General features: G+C 43.1%; 1 protein-coding gene across 1 annotated transcript; it reads right to left on the reverse strand.

Annotated features, from left to right (window-relative positions):
- Positions 1-3893: 3893 nt before the first annotated feature.
- Positions 3894-17907, reverse strand: LOC125550980 (E3 ubiquitin-protein ligase UPL6). The gene is made up of 27 exons (XM_048714122.1): positions 17747-17907; positions 17460-17642; positions 16432-16529; positions 16237-16361; positions 15553-15664; positions 14854-15034; positions 14083-14262; positions 13658-13840; positions 12695-12764; positions 12218-12336; positions 11829-12133; positions 11615-11711; positions 11333-11476; positions 10801-10887; positions 10632-10718; positions 10401-10541; positions 10166-10291; positions 9953-10051; positions 9121-9188; positions 8706-8772; positions 8193-8363; positions 8028-8117; positions 5674-5754; positions 4934-5007; positions 4577-4648; positions 4413-4502; positions 3894-4298 (listed from the first exon to the last, which is right to left on the reverse strand). Exons 2-27 carry the CDS (start codon positions 17616-17618, stop codon positions 4232-4234), a joined length of 3093 nt encoding a protein of 1030 aa, XP_048570079.1. The 5' UTR covers positions 17619-17642; positions 17747-17907; the 3' UTR covers positions 3894-4231.
- Positions 17908-24677: the final 6770 nt, after the last annotated feature.

A 24677-nucleotide genomic window follows, 5' to 3' on the forward strand; every position in this document is an offset into this window, starting at 1 on the left:
TGACTATGGCTTGCTTAGTGTAGTCTACCTTTCGCTGCATGGTTATAGGTTTATTTCTATCGTTTGTCTTCGAAACTTACATGTTTTGAAGACTTTCATAAAAATCGCCTATTCACCCCCCCACCCCCCTCTAGTCGATCACTAGCACTTTCAGATACAAGTACATGTCATGTCCTTTCTGTCACTGGGATTGAGTAAAGCAAGATCGAACACATCACAAAGCACCTCTTCCATTGCAAGATAAATCAATCTAGTATGCCAAACCAAACGGATGGATCGGAGAGATATACAAAGCTATAACAATCATGCATAAAAGAGTTCAGAGAAGACTCAAATAATATTCATAGATAATCTGATCATAAACCCACAATTCATCGGATCCCAACAAACACACCACAAAAAAAGGATTGCATCGAATAGATCTCCAAGAACATCGAGGAGAACATTTGTATTGAAGATCAAAGAGAGAGAAGAACTTGTCTCGCTACTAGCTATGGACCCTAGGTCTGTGGTAAACTACTCACACATCATCGGAAGGGCAGCAAGGTTGATGTAGAGGCCCTCCGTGATCGATTGCCATTCTCGCAAAGTACCGGAAAAGGTCTCCAGATGGGATCTCCGAAGAACAAAACTTGCGGCGGCGGAAAAAATATTTTGGGTGGCTCTCTGATGTATTGGGAATTTTTGGGAATTTATAGAGTTGGAATTAGGTCAAGAGGTGCCACGAGGGGCCCACAAGCCTGGGGGCGCCCCCCTTGGGCCGCGCCTGGCAGGCTTATCGCTCCCCCATGGCTCTTCAAGTCTTCTCCCAAAGCTTCTAGCGTCCCTTCTGCTCCAGAAAAATCATCAAAAAGTTTTGTAGCATTTGAACTTCGTTTGGTACTAACTTTCTGAAAAGCCAAAAACAAGCAAAAAACAGCACTGACACTAGGCACTAGGTTAATAGGTTAGTCCCAAAAAATGATATATAATTGCATAATAAACATCCAAGATTAATATTATAATATCATGTAACAATCAAAAATTATAGATACGTTAGAGATGTATCAGTACCTTGGCCTAAGGGGAGGAGTCCTCCCCCACTCCAATTCGGCCTCACCACAAGGGAATAAGGGGCGCCTCCCCTACATGGGCCATGGTGGCCCAGTTCTCCTTCCACCACTTGCCCTTTTAAACCTCGTTGATACTAAATTAAATATAAAAGCCTCCTAAAAATTGCTAGGGCCTTTTATTATTAATTTAACATCACTAAAAACATTTTCCATCTATATATTATCTATCGGGAATACCCGGTATTGCCCCATAAACTCTGAAACCCTTCCGGTGACCCCGAAAGGCTTTCGGTTCCTCTTGGAACTATTCTGAATATTAATGAAACAATCATAATTACATTCTCATTATTCCTGTCCTACTAACACTCAGCAGATTATGATTACCTTAAACTTGTGACCCTGTAGGTTCGATAACATAGACATGAACGAAACCCCTTCGTTCAATGACCGATAGCGGAACTGTGGACGTCCATATCGATCCCTATGATTACACGAATGGCATTCAAGTGAACCTATGGTTATCATGTGATGTTCCATTTGCTTCACGATACTTTATAAAACCCGAGGTGCATCGGTATCCTCCCGAGTCATACACATGCTCACTATACCGTTATCCTTGTTACCAGTTTTGTTCTTCTTTCTTGTTGAAGTATTCTAGCATCCCCATGACGTTATCACCTGTGTCTGGCCAGATGATGATGGACGCCGTCACACCGAGAGGGCCCTAAGAATATCTCTTCATCATCGGAGGAGCAAATTCCACTCTCGAGCTATCTAGTCCCTTGTCAAACTTTTCGATGAACCTATAAGTTGTCGTTATGATCGACGTCACAGATGACGTTTGAGTAACCCAAAGTCCAGGTAAGAAGTGATTGTGATACTCTCATGGTCTAGAACTAAAACACATGTTAACACTCTGTGTTATAACAATTGATTTCAGATGATATTGTCTCAAAGTATAACAAACAAGTTTTGGGTCAATTCAATATGATGTTCTTCTAACGTCATATTCTCAATGTTGTTTTAGAACTATCTTACACTTAACGATATCCTAAGATCCGGAAAACATGATCACCAACAACACTTGAGTCAGTCTTAGAGGCAAGACTGGGAACCTATTATTTACCGCTCATCATTCCACACGTGCATATGAATTTTCCACTAAATCGCATATTCCGGAATCATAACAGTTATGACATGAAATATAAACTCTTAATTATGAAAATAAAAATATAATAGTATAATATTATTGCTTCTAGGGCATATTTCCAATATGGGGTGCTTCCAAAGATGGAAGGATTGCCCAAGATGGAAGGATTGCCCGTGTGTGTATGCAGTCGCCTTGAAGGTGGCGCCGAAGTTTCGTCTTGGTGGTGCTTGTCGCGTGGTCTTCTCTTGTGCTCCTCTTGAGCGTCTACATTGTGATGGTGACGTACTTCGAAGCGAGTTCACCTTATGTCCAATGGCATGTGCACGAGCTCTTGTCGTATGTCTACTTGGTGTTTGGGGAGTAGTTGAAGTATACATGGAGATGACTGTAGAATGCTCCGCATCACTACCAAACAGAGACCTCCCCTAAATCACATCTATCCACCGAAGCAGAGACCACCCGGCCACCTCCTTCGTTGACATCTATCCACCGAAGCAGAGACCACCCCGCCACCTCCTTCATTGACTAGTGTTGAGAATTAGCTCAACCAATGTTCTCTAGCATTGGCGAGGGGAACCAAGGACAGGGAGGGAGGAGGTGGCGACTGTTGTGACACTTCAAATGCGTTAGAGCATCTCCAACAGGCACGCTAAACAGGCGCCGCGCCGCAAAATCTCCCATTTTAGCGCGCGCGCAACCCGGCGGATGGCTCCAGCGGGCGGGCAATAACCACGCGCGCGGTATAAGCAGTTAGGCGCGCGCTAGGAAGCGATACGTCGCGCCGTGTATTTGCGGCGCCCGCTTCCGCGCGCGGCACACACGACGCTCGCGCTGCGCTCTTCTTCTTCCCCTTCAAAGCCCCGCGCGCGTCGGCGCCAGCGACCCGCACCCATGGACACACGCGCTGGCACCCCGCTCACCCCGTCCTATAGCTGCGACCCCCCCCCCCCCCCCCCCCCCGCCCCCGCCGCCGCCACAAACCCTAGCCCGGGTAGCATTGGCCTCGCCTCCGCCGGAGCTCCTCCGACGAGCGGCCTCGCGCGCGGCCTCTTCATGCCACCGCGGATGACCTCGACGGCGGGTGGCCTCGCGTGCATCATTTTGTGTTGAAATATGCCATATGCAATGCACCAGCGAGTCGCGCGCGCTGCATTTTGGCGCGCTGCTGGAGCGACGCGCGCGCTGCATTTTAGCGCGGCCGCTGGAGCCAGCGCTGCGCGCCGCGCCAAATCAACTGATGCGCGTTTAGCGCGGCCGCTGGAACCAGCGTTGCGCGCCGCGCCAAATCAACTGATGCGCGCGCGGCATATGTGTTTTTTGCGCGCAGCGCGACCGGCGCCTGTTGGAGATGCTCTTAGAAACCAGCTTCCCAATACCGAAGATTGTTCTGAATTAAGTTCTAAGGCTGGCGTTTTGGCTATCGATTTGAGATGCCCCAAAATGGCCTTTCCTACACGGTTAAGTTTGTTTGCTTTTCCAGGTTGAAATCCGGCGGAATCACCAGTAACTTGAATTCTTACGATTTAGAACAGTCTAAAATAGCGTACTTGATCATGACCATTACTGGGCAGGGGTATATAGCCAAACGCTAACGTAGACCAGCGAAGCCAGGCCAAGAGGGGGCCACACAAAGGTAAACGAACCCTTAAACTCCAGCAGGCAACTAAAGCATACCTGGGGTAACACTGAAATTTAACGAACTCCGAACTACCAATTTCATTCATCCCTTATATTATTCCACAAGCGGCCATTCAATCACAACGACTAATACATATGTACATGTTCATGGCTGCTTACAACAGCATCTAAGCTTGCTTGCCTTTACCACCGTCTCCGCCGGTCGGCCTTGTCATGGCTGCTAAGCTGTTGCAGGCGCCGCCTCTGATTCCCCAGCCACCCTAAGATGTCTGCCCTTTGTTTGTTGGGCTTCAAATTGGGCCCAAATCGTAGGTGCTTCGGTCTTGGTTGCCTTCAAGCTGTTATCTAGCAACTATCTACACTGTGCACAATGTCCGAATCCACAATGCAATTAGCTCAGATCGAAACCGGCTTCCGAGTTTATTGCATACAACAGTTTGGTTTGCAACTGCTCCTTGCTGTTCAACACAACCAGGAATTGAGTTTGTCATGTTGAAGCAAATCAATGAGCAGGTAGAATGTAAAGGAACTAGCGTGCCAAACGTAAAATGTGGTTAGTATGGTTTACTGACGTTCTGTAAGGAGGGAGCTTAAGAAGGTTCATGCAAGTAGCCGAGGTGGGCAAACGGTCTCCATGTTCCTCCAAGCCGGGGACACCAGCTCTAAATTAAAAAGGAGTTCAAGATGAATTTTCCAACAGAACAAATATAAAACATAGATATACAGGAAACTGAACCTCTGAATGCAGAATTTAGGATCAAGGTACTCAAATCCAAGGAGTGGCCCGCGAGAACATCCAGTCACAAACCTGTGCATTTAATGTCATCCACGTGACGGGAGTAAGAAGAACATTGATTTGATATGAACAAAAGAGCATGCTTAGATAGAGAAGTCGCAAGGAAAGAGATGAATTTCGAACATTCAAGCTCCTAAAGTAAAAGGGGAAAATATATCAATCAATCAGCAAAGCTTAACATACAATCTCTTTATCCTAGGTTTAACGACAATAATTAAAACTAATAAACACTAGCACAAAGCTCGCGAGCAGAATAAAGAATTGCTCATGCCATGAAAAAGAGGGAGAGTGGCCTACTTGAGAAACTTTTTCTGATTATCTGAACTGAAGCTCTTTAGAACCTCCCACAGCATATCGATAATCTCATGGTCCTGAAAGAAAAGTATTATCAATCCTTCTCTTAAGTAGGAAAAAACTCACTATTACATGAAAAAATAAACATACAGATCCCATGATACAATACTAGTGTTTGTGCTGTGCAGCTGTCCAAATTGTGATCTAAATAAATTCCATAAAAACCATCCTGGATCCTAATTCAGATTGTCTATTTTGAAGCTGGGACATAGCCTCAACTAGCTAGTTTAGATAGAGATTGAATTAAATCTTTGAGGACCCAAAGTGGATGGCCAACTTACTACAATCTACTTTCACCAAAGAACATAGTGAACCCTCTAATACAAAAAAAAAAACAGCTGTTCTGTAGATGGTTTGCCAAGAGTAGCTCAAAGCGCTGCGGCTACATAAAAAGCTTGTTATTTTTATGAAGACTAAACTGTTTTCAAGCACAAGACACCAGTAGTGGATTAGCTTGGTTTCGGCACACCTGCTTACTCAGCATATTAATATTTTGTCACACCAAAAGCAAACAAAAAATATCCTCATGGCACAACTACCAATTATTATAACAAATTGAGGGGTGGGCCACAAAGCATCTATTAAGTAATGGAAGAATAGCCTGTCACAACTTTCAATATGATTACTAGCTGCTTCTTGAGTAATGGAATGACAGATTTTCTTACAGAAGAAAGGAAACATACCGGATGATAACCTCCAGAATAGTTGGTGTTTAAGCGCAAGTCATCAATGTCCAAACTTTCCAGAGAGCCAGATATGAGAAGCTGCAGGAGCAAAATACGCAAGACAACAGCAGAAAATTAAGAAGTGAATACATATACTAATTCTAGGAATAAGTGCCCTTTTAAATACAATAAATATGCACAAAACGATGCAATTCAGAAACTACAGCTGCATATAAACGTAACATGTTACTGTTGACTACAGGGAAACAACAAAATAAATCCAAATGGGCACATGCCATTTGATATCCAGATGTAAAGTCACACTGCATTTACTTAATAAACATATGTTATTTTGAAAGAAAAAATGTAATAAAGCAACTAGGTAAAGCGAAGTACTTAATAAACATATCTTACTTGCAATGGAAAAAAGTCCATTTTACTCCCCTGAACAAAGTGGGTGGTTCACTTTACCCCCTGATCTATTTTTTGGCTCCTTCTAGACCCCAAACAAAACAAAACCGGACAAAACACCCCCCGGCTGGTTTGTCTCCATTCGATGTTGATGTGGCACGGTCCAACGGCGGTTTTGATCAGGGTGGGGCCTACTTGTCAGGTTGGACTGTTATAGAACTGCCGTTCCCGTTGCGATCTGGATCAGACAGTTCCCGTGGCAGGTTGTACACATCCTGACCGAGGCGGAGGCGCGCGCTGAAGTGGAGCGTCTCGCGAACTGTGTGAGCAGCGGGCAAAGGACGTCATGCTGGGTGACGTAGACGCAGAGTGGGCGCAGGGCCGCGGCGTCCACAGGCGAGTCATTGACGCGGAGGTCAGTAGGACGGGAGGAGCTGGGCTCAAGGCGGCCGGAGAGGATTTCGAGCAGCATAGACTTGCCAGCGCCGCTGGGTCCGATGATGGCAAGCAGCTCGCCGGGGCGAGCGCGGCAGCTGAAGTTGCGGAGCACTAGGCGGCACCGGCTGCTGCGGCTCACCAGCAGAGGTGCGGGCGCAGCAGGGTCGCCGGTGGCGTCGAGGAGGTCGTCGGGCCTGCTCCATATCTTGAGCGGGTGAGGCAGGGCGGAGACAGTGATGCCCGCGGCCTCCACCTCGCACCTGCTGCTTTCTACTCCTCCTCCGCTCTTCATTGATTCGCTCGCTAGCTCGTCGTCTTCTGGATGGTTGCTAGTAAAGGTGGTGCTTTACCTGCCGGATGCATGGAAGACGATAAGCTTCGTGGTTGCTAGCTTTATGGTTTGTGTTGGCTGAAGCTCGGGTGAAGCTTGAATGATTGGGCTTGGCTGAGCTTAGTTTGGCTTGCTCGGTGGGCGTACATGGGCATGGGAGTGTGAGCTTGGAGTGGAGTGGCACATGATGATACCATGTACGTGCTGGTCTTCTTGGAAGGTGGCAGGCGCCGCTGGGGCTGACGATGGCGAGCAGAGAGGTCCTTGACCCTGGCGTCCGCGATGCGGGTCAGGGCGAGGTCGTCGACGAGCGCGTCGACCGGCGGGGTCGTACGCGTCCGAACCGAGGCGGCCGGAGGCGTGCGCTGAAGTGGAGCGTCTCGCGCACGGTGAGGAGCGCGAAGAGGCGGCGCAGGGCCACGGTGTCGACAGGGGAGCCATTGACGCGGAGGTCAGTAGGAGGGGAGGAGCTCGGCTTGAGACGGCCGGAGAGGATCTCAAGCAGCATGGAATTGCCGTCTCCGCTGGGCCCGACGATGGCGAGCAGCTCGTCGGGGCGGGCGTGGCAGATGACGTTGCGGAGCACGAGGCGGCACCGGCTGCTGCCGCATACTGGCGAGGGGCATGTGCAGCAGGGCCGCCGGCGGCATCGAGGAGAAAATGTAAACGCCGGCTATTTGGCATGGTCGTCAGCTACTCGAAGCAGCCCTGCTCCTCGTCCTGGTCCGCGTCCGCCTTGCTGCACCCACGTACCGTCGTGCTCCTGCTCGGCTGCTCCTATGCGCTGTACCGCTCTTGTATGCCGCCGCGCTCCGCATTGGCATGCTCGTCCCCGCAGGTTGCAGCGTTGCGCCGCCCCGCTGGCGCACCTGCGCACAGCTGGTCTTCCCTGGTCGCAACGGCAGCTCTATAACAGTCCAACCTGACAAGTAGGCCCCACCCCGGTCAAAACCGCCGTTGACTGTGCCACATCAGCATCGAATGGAGACAAACCAGCTGGGGGGTGTTTTGTCCGGTTTGGTTTTGTTTGGGGTCTAGAAGGAGCCAAAAAATAGATTAGGGGGTAAAGTAAACCACCCACTGTTCAGGGGAGTAAAATGGACTTTTTTCTTTGCAATGGTATAATGCTCTTATTTGCAATAGTATAATGCTCTTATTTGCAATGGTAAAACAAGTAGGTAAAGCGAAGTACCTGAATTTCATGTTCATTGAACATATCAATCCATTCCTTTGGTATAAGTTTTTGAAAACCTCTTAGAAAATGTCTACCTTGTCCACGGATCTGTGATCAAAACAAAAGCAAATTGTTTGTCAAAACAATACATGACAAGCAAATGACAGGACAAAATAATTTTACCTGATAGTTTAATCGATGGTTGGCAACAAGGTGGATAAACGTAATAACATTCTGATTAGTAACACGCATCTCTCTCCCACCAGGAAGGAGCTCTTCTTCAGCTTGTTCACCATATTCATTATTCACGATAACGAAGTACAACTCCAAATCTGAGAGGTCGCCCTTGTAATGCTAAGCATAGAAAGGAGAGGTCAGAACACGGCAAAATGCACATCAGATGACAAGGAGCTTTATATTATAGTTGGTCCCTACATGGCCGTATCCTATGAAGTATCTCATGCTACAAGAACACAATACGGCCACAAATATATGGATTGCAGCCACACAATTGAAGCCAAAACTTTCATATATTAGCTTCAGACCACATTAACAAAACTTAAATCAAAAGATGAGCACTTCAGCAGTCGTGTATCAAAACAGCAGCTCAAAGACATGCAACATTTAGAAAGATTCTCGACTTCTAAGCATGTCAATGACCAATTTCTTCTTCACAAATTGAAAATAGATTCCGACCTTCAAAAATAGAAGATGTCGATACAACTCTGGATCCAAGGAAGGCAGATCGTTCAAGAAGTTAGACCTGGTTGGTGGTGAAAATCAGATATTAATGGTAAACTCATTAAAAGTGAAACACAAACAGCATGATGGAATTATAATGTGACATAATGATTGTTGGCAGATTCATAGAAGAGCAAAATCATAACAATATTGAACCTTTTACCCAACCACCCCCTGTTTAATTAGATTGTAGTGAACGTCAAATTCACAATCGCCCAGGGTTCACAACTAAATCTTGCTATATTTGCATTAGTTTACTTAAAATAAATTTTATCCATTCAATAATCCAGGTCAACACAAACACAAGTATTTCTATTGCAACTTGCTTAAGAGGGGAGGGACAGAGGGAGGGTGGGAGAGAAAGAGTTACTTCTCTTTCAGCTTGCTCAAGAAGAAGGTTGCAAATGGCAGATCAACAAGTATGCCCTCATACATTGCCTGGAAAACATTAATCAAGCACATTTCAGATGATACCCAATTATTGTCCGTCTGCTAAAAAGTATGCATAACTAATGGGGTTGGCCTTCCAGAAATTCGACGCAAAGAAATAGAAAATCAGATTACAGCCTTCAGCACCGAATAAGGCTACTCTAGACTACATTACCAACTTTCTCATTGATAGATGTGTATTATCGATTCGCATATCTATGGCGTTCTTTTACAAGCTACAGGCATGTGTCCAGACTCCAAAGAAACACATATTCAGAAAAGCAAGTTGATACTATAACGAAATCTTAACTTAAGAAAGATGTAACTTTAGAAGACTATGCAGACCAAACAGCTCCATAGAATGATAGAAACCCCACTGACATGCGCTACCCGACATTAAAATGTATCAACACATGCAAATCACTCTAGGGCAACGTGTGCACCATATCGGCAGATTATTCAAAATATGCAAGCCGATATTGAGCAGCGCATGTGATTTGCACTGACATAATTGCAGAACCTCACAATATAACCATTTGTTGTACTCTTCATTTTCTTTCTATTAGTCAAATTCTCGAATACATAGCATATTATAGGATATAGACATCTGATCAGAAATCTATTAGGCTATTAGCTGCCAAATGTCGTTTACAACAGTTATGGCACCCATATTTTATATTGCTGCTACCTACCATATTGCGACAGAGTGAATACTAACAGCTTCAAGCACAAAAGACATTTCCCTCTAGAAACACAACATATCATTGAAGTACCTTCCCAAGGAGACTTCCAAGAAAATGGAAATACTGCAGATGCTGCTCATGAACCAATCCTGATCCAGGGTTGGGGTACAGAACATGGTCGACTGTTTCCTACATAAGGGAAATTGTGTGAGGTGTTGTAACTTAAAGACATTACTATGATTGTGAGTTCTATAACTGGCGAACTTATACTGGATCAATGAAATAGCATAAAAGAGCAGATACCTTGAATAGGCCATACTGCACATCAAAAGCAGCACGAGTGATATTTTCCATGAAATCTTTGAAAATTCCACCTCCATCAATTCCAGCTTCTTCCACACCATGCTCATTAACAAATGATACTCGGATCTACAAGCATCAAATTTTCATTCAAAAAGGAGAACGATGGTTTCCTGTGTCTTAGCAAAATCTGAATTAATCCACTAAGGAGAAAAGGTGAAAGATCTCATGATCATACTGGTCCTTTAAGATCTTCTTCAGAGAGCAAGCTTAGCTGATCAAAAGCATCTTCGAGGAGTCGACTTCTTCTTATTTTAAACCGATGTCTTGTCAAGGCAGAATGAGATGCCATCGATTGTTTAGAATTTGCCAATTGTGACTGCTCACAGAAAGAGAAACTTCTAAGATATTATCCTAAAAGACGCACCAGTCTTATTCAATGTTCACAGAGAAATCGGTAATGACTTACAGTAAATATTTTAACTCTAATGGTAAAAGGTGCCAAAAAGGGAGCAAGCTTTATAATCTCTGATGCTCGAGTGTTGCCAAGTATCGCCTGAAAAACACGTACACAATGCTGAATAGATGTGCCTCTGAAATATGTTTTCAGTAATTCAAGCAGCACACAGGCCCACTACCTGAGAAACAAAATTTTCACTTGTTGCTTCTTGAGAATAGAAATCACTTTCAGCAGTGAATGGGAGTCGGCTGTTCCAGTCTTGCAACTGCAATTACAAACGATTTTTATTACATAATATACTCTCCAAAAAACAACACCTGGAGTAGCAACCACTTGTTTAAAACAGCTTCACGGAATTTAAACTAAACAATCTAGGATAAACTGGAAGTGGTTGTGTTGGTAAAACCAATAAAATGGAGTTATGTTTGGTAAAGAATAAAAGAGTGTGTTCACACCAACAATCTTGCAGCTTAATAACAATGGGCTACCCATTCAAAGCGATTGCAATATGAAATTCAAAGAAGCAAGAACTCTTTCCTAACCGCTGATCGTGTGTGCACTGCCCAAAGATACATCAGTATATAACAAGTAGTGAAACAACAGTATCATTGGCATTTTTCTCGGCACCTCGATATAAGCGTTATGGTTCAAAGCATCATGGCAAGGAACGGATACCATACAGAAACAGGATGTCAATGCAAGATATCTACCTGGGTGAGTAATTCAGATAACCCAATCCTTGCCTGGCTCTTAAGACTGTCGATGGACATTTTCTTAAGGCCTAAAGGATTGGGCAATGCTTTCTGGCTAGGAGATGTATGTGAAGGAATAATCCAAAGAAGTTGCCATAAAGCCTGCAAAATGAAGTTGAGTTCATGTCAATGTAACACCAAACATGATAATATATCAGCAACAGCTCTGTTGTCTTAAAATTAAAAATTCAACATTGGATGGCTAACAATGACAGTAATGATATTGTCTTGTGTATATACCTGCTTTAAAATGAGGACCAGGGCCTTCAAATCTTTAAGTGAAAGAGGTTTCTCCTGCTCATAGAATTCCTCGTTATCAACGATCTTTAACATGTACCTGGAACAGGGTAAAATAACAAAGCATTAATAATGTGTCCCTGACAAGAAAAGCACGAAAACCAAATTAAGGATTGGCAAGCAACAGTTCATGAAAAATTGAAATAAGCTGTCTTACTTGTATATGGGACAGAATACAGACACAGGCAGGAGCCAACCAGGAGCATCTACAGGCAAAGGAGAGATATACTTGGAAAAATATGGCCATCTTTGGTTTTCGTGGCATCGCTTTATAAAGTTCCATAGTGCAGGAACAATGTCAGTACGATAGGCCAGCGCAGTCATAGTTACATCCAGAGGCAATGTGCTGAACATGACATGAAGAAAAGCACAGATAGACCCTACAGCTTCCACTTCAGCATCTGATGGCCCAGATGGATCAGAATAGTTTGTGCTTAAGGTGCCTGTGAACAGAGCATTCACCTATGCATGATACAGGTTAGGGTCAAACAGGAGAAAGAAAAATATGGAGCCCTATAACTTTGAAGGTATGGGTGTTCTGCTTACCAAATGTTCAAGTAACTTTGTATTTGAATCAAATGCTGCCATTATCTGTTTTTGCAAATCAATATCAAGCTCGTCTTTAACGTCGACATCCATGGCCATGTCATCGTCATCATCTGCCCCTGTACATAGTCCATAAAGAAACACAGCTGACATAAGACTCCATTACTGAAAGATACTTAAAGTTAAGGGGGTGTGCAATAAGAACACATCTTAAGCCAAAAGACCAAATTATATTAATATTCTTTTGTTCTACTTCCAAGTTTTGTATAACCAAAATAATGAGTCATATAATCACAATAACTTATAACAGAAAAGATGCTTTAAAAAATCAGGTAGAATGAATTGCAGTTTACAAGAATTTTCTCACTGTCACAAGGAGCCCCAATACAAATTAATGACAATAAGATGCTGCATAAAAACTAACAAACTGTACTGCCAAAAGATGGAAGCTGATTTGTTTGCTGCCGTGTAGCTTACTTTCGGTAGCTGAAGTGATCGTTGGCAACGCATCCAATAATGACGTGGAAACAGCAATGATGTCAGCCGCCTGATTTGGAAAGAACATATACAGAAAAATCATAACATATAATAATTAAATGGCTTCAATATCTTCAGCTATCCACAAACAAACATGCAACAGAAAATGGAACAAAAATAGCTCCACAACCAAGATGATATCACATATGTGAAAACGAAATGTCAAAATATATACATACATGTAAAGCTCCACAAGCAGAAAAACACATTTGCTTGGGAATCCTTTGACACAAATAAATGCTCATCATATAAATCAAAAGAACCAGCATAAAAAATTACAAGAGAATACTGAAGAGACATATATAATGAACAACATATATGGTCAATTAAGGATTTGCAGTGTAACACAAGCTTAACAGTTGACACAATAAGAGCTAGAACCTACAAAAGCCTTGCTGCAACTTTGACACAAAAAATTCAGGGAATATCTGCAGTATGACAATTTTTAGTTACATGGAAGCTTTTCCATTCTGTCACTGCCATTTTTCCACAACGCTAATCCCACTTGTATGAAGAATAGACGGTAGAAAAAATATATGTAAAGTGCATAATTCATGTAACATAATCATTCTCATAAATGATAACTCAAGAAGGAAAATAGGATAGCAATTGTCATGGAGCAAATAAATTTCCCTGCCGACTCAAACTTCCAGCCTTCGCTCAAAAATTGGAAAAGAAAAAATAAATGTGTAAAAGCAAACGCTGGGGCCTAACCACCTACGTAATGCTTTTGGAAATAGACCACGACTTGCAAAGAATGTTTTCATGTACAGGAACCTTACTGATACTGCCCCTAATTATAGGGTCTTTTTAAACATTTTGACCTTCTTTAATATCGTCAGTTACCCGCTAACTAAACAAAATGATGTAGCAACTCGAAAGGTAGAAGCAGTAGACGCGTACTCTATCAGAAGCGAACTTTGGTTCAGACAAAATCCAAGTTGCAGCTTCGAGTACATTTGCAAGAACACACGCATATCCTGGCTGTTTAGCTGATATATCATTAGGGAGAACATCAGCACGACTGGGCAAATAGCAAGCTATCTGATGAATATAATATTTGCTGAGCCCATTAGCAGAGAAAACCTGGAATAACAAGCAATAAGAATGATCAAAGATACAGCCATTGAAATAATTAGTTAAAGCACATCACTCCTTGAAGAAGTTTCTAGTGGAGAAATTATAAAAATTCATAATAAAGCTTCATTCAAGACAGTCTAATTCAGATGCAATGACAGTTGTCGTATTTCCAGCATCAAACAAAACATTTTGCAGTTTGTCTTCAGGAAAAAAGATATATCAAACAAGAAATCATGGAAACAGCTCACCTTCTTGAAGTGTGGCAAACGATGCCAGAGAAAAGGAATGGATAGAAGCTGCGAGGAAAAACTCCATCTTGGATCCACAGCTGGACAACAACATTGATTATCACCAACATGTGAAGCAGTAAGCATGAGAACTTGCTCCAGCGCAGATATATCACAGTGCTCCATATTTCTTGCATTTTGCTGGATAACAATCAAATCCATCACAAAACAAATCAAAGAAGAATAACTAAACGCTACTGCACTTGGACATACCAACGAATGCAAATCAGAACCAAGCTAATGATAGCTGTTGCCATGCTTTCTTATGTTTGTTTGCCAAGAGAATAGAAGTTTGTCGCTTCGAGTCTTTAAAGACAGATACTAAATAAAAACTAAATGTATTCTCTTTGTATTCAAGTTTCACTTTCCATCGTGTGGTTCATTGCCTTGTAAAGTTGTAATTGCTTTGGAGAAGAATCTTAGAACTACGAGATGAGTATAGCCAAAGTGATAAAGGAATATATTATATTAGTTTAGGTTGTATATCGGGACAGTAACAACACCTTGTAGTAGGATGTATACAGATATGTGCAAGTGATAAAGAACTATGTGAGGATACTGATCATGGAAAAGGTCGGTATGTATGATCAGAAGAACAGTATTGATGCAGGCATATTCCTTCAACTGAAAGCAGACTTATTCAATGATTATATATTGTGGTCAATAAGTCCCTAAAAAAGTAAGAGACGCTGGTAACAACAAAATATCAGCCAATACTGGAATAGAACATACCGGTACTGCACTGATAATTCCCCGAAATAAGCAATAAATCTTTTTCTGCTGAAGATACCCAACTACTTTGCAGTTCCACGGCAGTTTAGGATTTATCAAACAAGCCACAGTTTCTAGTAATTGGACAAAAGGCATTGATGTGCTTTGCACTGACATCAAAAGTTGATTATTCCAATCATACCTATCAAAATATAATAAATAAGTCAAATGAAGCGTTGTTCATTTCATTTGGGTGATAGAAAAATAGCATCTCCACGAGCCTGGAGATGAGCCACACAATTACAGAAAGAAAAATGAAGCAGGACATAAGAAACAAAGTGAATAGGCACAATACCAATAAACAAAGCAAATATATCCAGCATAGTTTTCCTCTACTGACATCACAAAATAAAATTTATACCATATTAAGGTGTAGGACTTCCCTTGCATGAGATGCTAACTGAATGTTTGGTTCAACACAGTTGTATATTCAGAAGAAATTGTAAGATCGGGGTAAAAAATGTTCTGTTAATGAAATTCATTCAATTTTTTTGATTTAATGAATCCTTGTTGTTGGAACTTAGTCATTCACAGAAACAATACTTCAGGGAGTATTCATCCTCCACTTAAGATGAATAAATCTAATTTTGAAATGTGCCATAAAAAACAAGAACATCCTAAAGAAATATTTAAGTACCAGCATTCGATTTTTTAACCCACCTCTTCTGATGAACAGCATGCACACAGATGAGTGCAAGTCTTTTAACCCTATGAATTACAACTGGTTCCACTGAGGAGTAATCTACACCCGCAAAGAGACTTACAACATCCCCTACAACATAAGGCAAAAGAGAATTTATAGCCAGTGCCATAGTAAAAAATAGTATCAAATAGTATCATGTCGATGAGGTATTCAGTGAAAAGGAACAGTAACATGCTGATGAGGCTGCACACTAGTAGAGTAAGCAGACAATATATTGTATTATCTAGAAATGTCTAATAACTGACTAAGGGAGGGACTTCGCAGATGAATTGATAACATCAAAGTTAAGAGAAACTTAACTTCACATCAGTTGAATGTTACTCAAGAAACATAGTTAACAAAAAATAGGTCTTTGTGCCTAGGAAAACAGGACAGTGCTAATCAGCTCAGGAATAAGGCTCTAAGTTGAGAATAAGATACCTGTATTGCAGTATCATACAGGGATGGATGAACATATACTAAAGAAACTGAGATAAAATCATCTCTGATCAATATATAGAGACAGAGGGTCAATACCCAATAGCACTAGGAACTTAGCATATATGCTTAAGGGCACCATAAGTCCTAAGAAGCAGTAGGATAATAGTTGCATACAATACAATGAATAGCCAAACATTCGTAAACAGTAGCATGATACATACCATGCTTAACATACTGCAGAAGTAAGCTGCAGACTTGAGAAAGTATAGCAATATCACTGTCTTTACTTGCATTGAAGAAGAACAGCAATTGGCGAAGAAAATCAGAATTATTGCCAAAGCAGTTCCTGATTTAGTAACAAGATAGTCAGAGAGAGGCAAGAAAAGGATAAATTTAATCTTTGGTGTAATGCTTACCTATCTACCCTCTGGCAGTGTTCCCCAAAAGTAGAACAAAAGTTCTTTCGAACTTCCAAGCGTGCCAATTCGAACGCCTTCCTCCCTCTGAAGCATTTCTGTAGCTCATAATTAGTCAAGTTCCATTTTGAGAACATAGAATGTATGTATCTAGGAAAACACACATGGAGCTCAAAAAATCCTTGGGACATACTCCCTCCGTCCGAAAAAGCTTGTCCCTCAAATGAATGTATGTAGCACTAACTTGGTGCTAGATACATCTATTTGAGAGACAACCTTTTTCCGGACGCGGGGGGGGGAGGGGGGGTATATAGGAAAAAGGCAGCGCGACAGTTTGTCACTAGAAACAGGATGGTGGTTTAACAAAAAGTTAGGTTAACTGTTATCCGTAGTCCACGAAGGTGCACAACGTGCATGAACTTTTTAAACATAAAGCGGACAAACCAAAAAGGGAGATCATTTTAAGTTTCTCAACTATCAACGCTAGTGACCCCAAGCGGAGCACATGCATACCACACTTGATTTGCCACATCACACCCTGCGAAGTAATACAAACCGCTATATTTTCTCTACAGTCTACGCAGCCCGAATCCCCCCAAATGTCCTCGACACACCATGCCAAAACAAATAAATAAATAAATAGAGCATGCCGGCTAGGTGTTGCTACAAGCCTACTACAACGTATCCCCTCTACCAAGGTGATCACGCACACATACATATTAAATACACTAACGATATGATGCATCCAGTAGAAATTTTCAAGCTAAAACTTTACACAATGTCGAGAAGCCACACAGGCTCCACAGCTAAGCTCTAACGTGGCATGGCTCTCCGCTCCGACCACAGGAACCAAAACACCCATCCAAGGCCAAAATGATCAAAGGACTGGATCTCAAGTGTGAACTCTCAACGCACTGGAGAAACGCATAAACCCTCCCTCGACTCTCGAGCGCCAACCTGCTCGCAACGAAGACCCCACACCTCGCAATCACGATTCACCGACTACTCGCGCGTAGCTGCAAACATACCTGGATCTTGGTGGCGGAGGAGTTCTGGAGGCGCAGTGCGAGGCGGCGGCGGCGCTCCTCGCGCGTCTGCTCGAGCAGCACCTGGCGGTCGCGCTCCTTGTTGCTCCGCCCGCCCAGGTCCACCCGCTTCCTCGACGTCGGGTCGCCGGAGAAGAACATCCCTGCGCCGCCCTGCCCGCCTGCCTGCTCACCACCACCACCACCTCAGGTAAAAATCACGAAAAAAAAACGCAGAAAATCCGCCCAAATTGGGGGTGGGCGAGGATGCGAGGCCGATCGGGGCGTACCGGAATGGGGCTCGGCTCGATCGGGGGGCTAGGGTTTGCGGCGGGGACTTGGAGAGGAAGGGGATGCGGCGACCGACTTTCGAAGCTGCGAGTCGGGAGGGGAAAGAGGAGGACGCGAGATGGGTGCGGGTCTCGGGCTTGCGGGGAGAAGAGAATGGGGTGGGTGGTTATTTTGGTCTGACGGTTCTACCCCCACCATGGTGCGAGTGCAACCCGGCGCAGGCAATGACGTGGGCGTGGACGCGTGATGCGCGCTGACGTGGACGTGCTCACGGCCGTCCAGTGAGGAACTTCTTTTACAGGTACAGTGGTACTGACGGGTTGCATACCAGAATGGCATTGCCGATTCACAAACTTAATATACTGCACATATACTCCGATCACATCTATTTCAAAACTAAAACCACGACGAGGAAATCGAAACGAAGGGAGTAGTATATAAGAATTACATATCTTACTTCAACATGTAAATGAAAGTGTGTTGCGGAGTCTTATAATTTAGCCCGCATAATCATGTATGTGGACGCCCGTGGATGAGTGCCATCTATTTGCGGAATAAGTAGACAAGCCCTCAATAGCTCACATAATCCCACTTAGAAAAACACATTTCGCTCCCGACTCTCGCTGTGAGAGAAAGAAAAAAAGCACGCGGTGTTTAGGGACTGTCGCCGACAAGCTTCTCCCTCCATCTCGTCGGTGAGCTCCCACCTCCCTCGTATCATCTCGCTTGGATGCACCAGATCCAACGCCTACCTTCCTAGATCCGAGATCTTTGCCGCAGGATCAGACCCTCCATCCTTCAGTCATGTTCTCCAGAAGGATTAAGGGGTGGCGAGCAGCAACCGAAGCGCGGCCGCTAGATCTGCCTGGACACCGTGCACCTCTGATTTATAGCCCGCAGCAACGGACCAGTGATTTTTGACGTTGTAGCCTTCTTGGATTCCTGCCGGACACGATTCGCGGGTGCCGACGCTGGCAAGGGAGACAATGACAACTTCGAAAATGGCAAAGGGTGGCCAAAGAGAGACCATGGGAGCATTGATACTACGCCACTAGGTACAATGGGCTTTCATACGTTGTCGTGCACATGGAGCAACCAGGTATCACTGATACAGCTGTGAACCCGTGATTCAAAAAATAAATGTATGTGTTCCCTTTTTTTTACTTGCGAACTCGTGATTTAGAGACAAACTGCATGGTTTTTTTAGTGGGATGTGGGTTGCCCGCTGAATCCACTTATCTCGTATAAAAATATACGGGCTTTCCACTTAGACTAGCCACAGTGGGAGTAACTTTAGCGGTAACATCGAGTCCAACTCAGCAGATTTGCTTATGTGGCAATGAGTTAATGAAGAGAGAGGTAATTGTAGTAACTTAGCTAGTTACTGTAACATCATGTCCCAATGCAATATGAGTCTATAATCTAATAAATGAATCTTTGCATGTTACCACACTTAAGTTACTACTCAATATGAAGGTAGTAACATAGTCTAGGGATATGTGTATGTTACTATCCATTATGGCTAGTCTTATATTATGCGGTAAATGTGGGACGGATCTGAATCTTAATACATATATATACCACATATTTAATGTACAATTAATGCAAGTATTTATTTCACACAAAAGTAGAGCATAGGCATAGCTTTATACCAACATTTAAACTTTCAGGCATTCATGGGACTCCAAAAACACATGATGAAATGCAAAATGACAGGTGCCACGTCTTTTTGCAGTTCTATGAGATCAAATGCGACAAGAATCTAAACGAAAAAGTTTCCGATGTACCATAGAATATGTAGCACACCGCAAGAAAAATAAAAATATATAACAATTATTTCTTGTGCAGTGCAAAAGAATCACCGAGTACCTTCTGTGTGTATTTATATCTATACATACTAATAAACGGAGGTGATATTCTTAGTCCACCATACATTTTGTACAAAACCCCTTTGGCATTCGAGAATATCAACCCACAAACCATCCTTGGCTCGAGAGCCCTAGTTTTTTCTACTCGTTTGCCAAGGGCCTCGGCCAAACTAGTTTTGAAGACCATGATCCAGCCAAACTAGTTTGTGATTGTTTGTACAAAAGAAGATTATTTTCCTGCTAAATAGTATCACCTCGCTTACTTATGCCTCACCCTACCAATTTATATACGCCTCTGGATTGATTGGTAAGCTGCCTCAAGAATCAATACATGTGTCAATAGGAGATAGAGTGGTCGAGGTGAAGATTGAGCCTGTGGCAGAGAGAGCCGAGGTGAAAATTGAAGATAATGAGTCACATCAATTAAAAGGTCATCGTCGGCCAAAACATGCAAGCATGCAGTGGAACATGTAATCACTAGCAATGAACCCCATTAATTCTAGAGAGATGAATGACCACGGCCAAACCCTACACATGTATAGAGGGTCGTCGTTGTCTAGTCTCAACATACTAACCTAGCGCCCCGCCATCACAACATGCGCTTCTTTAAAGGATAAGGATACCCCTCTCCATCAAAACATGTATACAAACCTAAACCAAATGCACAATAAAAAGGTTAAAAGAATGTTCTACATAATATATACTCTGTTATATACTATACATGTTTTTGACTCTTTGTACTACAAATTCTGGTTTGTACTCCAACTCATTCCAACCCAGGCATGTTATATTGTTTTAGACAAAAAAGTATGTAATCACTACAAGATAATTGTTTATACATGTCAGATGCAACTTTAGTAAGTTTGACTAATTACTAATCCATGTCATGCACCAATAATGAGAACCCAAATTGAAAAAAATGTTCCAAAATTATATAATTGTATGTGGGGTGTCATATTTGATGAATTATTATTCACTATTGCACCAATTATATCCGCAAAAATAAAAGTTATTTCAATTTCCACGCAATCAACACCCTGACTTGAAACATATAAAAAAATATAATTTTAAAATTTGGAACCATAAGTAAAGTAATATGCCCAACATCTAAGAAGCCAAGCGGCAACACAAGAGCGGGCGGTCTTGACCATACTTATTGCGCTAGAGATATGTATTTTTTTTTCCTGTTCCAACGCACGGTCATGTTTCCTAGTCTATACCTTATTAATAAAGGAAGGTGATATTCTTGGTTTGTCATGTAATTTTGCAGAACTCCCCTAAAATTTTGTATAATAAACCCGCAATTAAGGATAAGTGAGTTTAGGAAATAACGATGAATGCATTCCTAAATTGGGCCTCGGGCTGACGCGTGTTTGTATTGGGCCTCAAGCGTTTTGTTCACCCATAAGACGTGAACCCTTAGCTCGAGTCAAACTCCATATCCATCAACGTCTTCCCTACATACTTGATAAACATAGGAGGGGAGGGGTGGGTCCCCGGGGGGAGCAGCGACGAGGAGGCGTAAACTGAGCCTTTGGCGGCTAGCTGGTGTGGGTTAACCTAGCCTTCGTGTCATCTCAACTGACCGTTCGGCGACCAGGCAAAGATTTGCTTCGTTGATTTCCCAAGAGGCAGTGTGCTGCATGCACCTGTGCGTACGGACCAAGGAGATCTAAGCGATAATGCCTAGCATGAATTTGTTCGTATACATAGCGTGGGAGACTCTACATGATGCGATGTTACTTTGAGAAGTTCGATGACATTATGGAGGTCCTCGTTATTACGGACAAGCACACCAACCACTCTAGGGCTACCCATCTGTAAACTTCAACAATTGCAGATAGATCAATGACAGATAATTTGCACTCACATTATGGACTAGAGGTGGCTAAGATTTGTCGAGATCAAGAGAGAGCGGCGGCCAAGACCTCATCTGAGCGCTCATCGCCAGCAAGAGTTGTGCCCCTATCTGAAGGAAATATGCCCTAGAGGCAATAATAAAGTTGTTATTTTATATTTCCTTATATCATGGTAAATGTTTATTATCCATGCTAGAATTGTATTAACCGGAAACTTGATACATGTGTGGATACATAGACAAAACACAGTATCCCTAGTAAGCATCTACTAGACTAGCTCGTTAATCAAAGATGGTTAAGTTTCCTAACCATAGACATGTGTTGTCATTTGGAGAATGATATGATGAACAAGACCCATTCTTTAGCTTAGCATAATGATCGTTAAGTTTTGTTGCTATTGCTTTCTTCATGACTTATACATATTCCTCTGACTATGAGATTATGCAACTCCCGAATACCAGAGGAACACTTTGTGTGCTATCAAACGTCACAACATAATTGGGTCATTGTAAAGATGCTCTAAAGGTGTCTCCGATGATGTTTGTTGAGTTGGCATAGATCAAGATTAGGATTTGTCACTCCGAGTATCAAAGAGGTATCTCTGGGCCCTCTCGGTAATGCACATCGCTATAAGCCTTGCAAGCAATATGACTAATGAGTTAGTTATGGGATGATGCATTATGGAACGAGTAAAGAGACTTGCCGGTAACGAGATTGAACTAGGTATGATGATACCGACGATCGAATCTCGGGCAAGTAACATACCGATGACAAAGGAATGACGTATGTTGTTATGCGGTTTGACCGATAAAGATCTTCATAGAATATGTAGGAGCCAATATGAGCATCCAGGTTCTGCTATTGGTTATTGGCCGTAGATGTGTCTCAGTCATGTCTACATAGTTCTCGAACCCGTAGGGTCCGCACGCTTAATGTTCGATGACGATTTGTATTATGAGTTATGTGATTTGATGATTGAAGTTTTTATGGAGTCCCGGATGAGATCACGGACATGACGAGGAGTCTCGAAATGGTCGAGAGGTAAAGATTCATATATTGGAAGGTTGCATTTGGACATCGGAATGTTTCCGAGTGATTCATGCATTTTTTCGAAGAACCGGGAGGTTACTGGAACCCCCCGGGAGAGGTATTGGGCCTATTGGGCACTATTGGAGGAGAGGAGAAAGGCCACGTGAGAGGGGCGCACTTCCCCCCCCCCCCTTGCCCAAACCGAATTGGACTAGGGGAGGGGGCCGGGCCCCCTCTTTCCTTCTCCCCTCTTCGTCCTTCCCTCCTTCTCCTAGTTAGAATAGGAAAGGGGGGGCGAATCCTACTTGGACCGGGGGTCCAAGTAGGACTCCCCCCCCTTGGCGCCCCCCTTGGGCCGGCCTCCTCTTCCCCCCTCCTTTATATACGTGGGAGGGGGCACCCCAAAGGCACATCAAGTCTTCTCTTAGCCGTGTGCGGTGCCCCTCTCCACAGTTACACATCTTGGTCATATCGTCGTAGTGCTTAGGTGAAGCCCTGCGCCGGTAACTTCATCATCACCGTCGCCACGCCGTCGTGCTGACGGAACTCTCCCTCGTCCTCAACTGGATCAACAGCTCGAGGGACGTCATCGTGCTGAACGTGTGCTGAACATGGAGGTGTCGTATGTTCGATGCTAGGATCGGTTGAATCGCGAAGACGTTCGACTACATCAACCGCGTTACTAAACGCTTCCGCTTTCGGTCTATGAGGGTACATGGACACACTCTCCCCTCTCGTTGCTATGCATCTCCTAGATAGATCTTGCGTGATCGTAGGAAAACTTTTGAAATACTGCGTTCCCCAACAGCGGCATCCGAGCCAGGTCTATGCGTAGATGTTATATGCACGAGTAGAACACAAAGAGTTGTGGGCAATAATAATCATACTGCTTACCACCAACGTCTTACTTTGATTCGGCGTTATTGTTGGATGAAGCGGCTCGGACCCACATTAGATGAGCGCGTTCATGAGACTGGTTCTACCGACGTGCTTCACACACAGGTGGCTAGCGGGTGTTTGTTTCTCCAACTTTAGTTGAATCGAGTTTGACTATGGCCGGTCCTTGTTGAAGTTTAAAACAACACACTTGACGAAAAATCGTTGTGGTTTTGATGCGTAGGTAAGAACGGTTCTTGCTAGAAGCCTGTAGCAGCCATGTAAAACTTGCAACAACAAAGTAGAGGATGTCTAACTTGTATTTACAGGGCATGTTGTGATGTGATATGGTCAAGATGTGATAAGATATAAATTGTTGTATGATATGATCATGTTTTGTTGAAGTTATCGACAACTGGCAGGAGCCTTATGGTTGTCTTTTTATTGCATAAGATGCAAGCGCCATATAATTGATTTACTTTATCGCTATGTGATAGCAATAGTTGCAAAAGCAATAGTTGACGAGACCACCATGTGACGACACGTTGATAGAGATCAAGATGATGGAGATCATGGTGTCATGCCGGTGACGATGGATATCATGACGGTACTTTGGAGATGGAGATCAAAGGCACAAGATGATGATGGCCATATCATGTCACATATTTTGATTGCATGTGATGTTTATCTTTTATGCATCTTATTTTGCTTAGTACGACGGTACCATTATGAGATGATCCCTTACTAAAATTTCAAGGTATAAGTGTTCTCCCTGAGTATACACCGTTGCGACAGTTCGTCGTGCCGAGACACCGCGTGATGATTGGGTGTGATAAGCTCTACATTCACATTCAACGGGTGCAAGCCAGTTTTGCACGTGCAGAATACTCGAGTTAAACTTGACGAGCCTAGCATATGCAGATATGGCCTCGGAACACTAGAGACCGAAAGGTCGAACGTGAATCATATAGTAGATATGATTAATATAGAGATGTTCACCATTGAAGACTACCCCATCTCACATGATGATCGGACATGGTTTAGTTGATATGGATCACGTGATCATTTAGATGACTCGAGGGATGTCTATCTAAGTGGGAGTTCTTAAGTAATATGATTAATTGAACTTTAATTTATCATGAACTTAGTCCTGATAGTATTTGCATATCTATGTTATAGATCAATAGCTTGAGATGTAGATCTCCGTTTATTTTTGATATGTTCCTAGAGAAAAATAAGTTGAAAGATGATAATAGCAATGATGCGGACTGGGTCTGTGATCTGAGGATTATCCTCAT

This window comes from Triticum urartu, chromosome 1 (genome assembly GCF_003073215.2).
Source record: "Triticum urartu cultivar G1812 chromosome 1, Tu2.1, whole genome shotgun sequence".
NCBI classification, from domain to species: domain Eukaryota; kingdom Viridiplantae; phylum Streptophyta; class Magnoliopsida; order Poales; family Poaceae; genus Triticum; species Triticum urartu.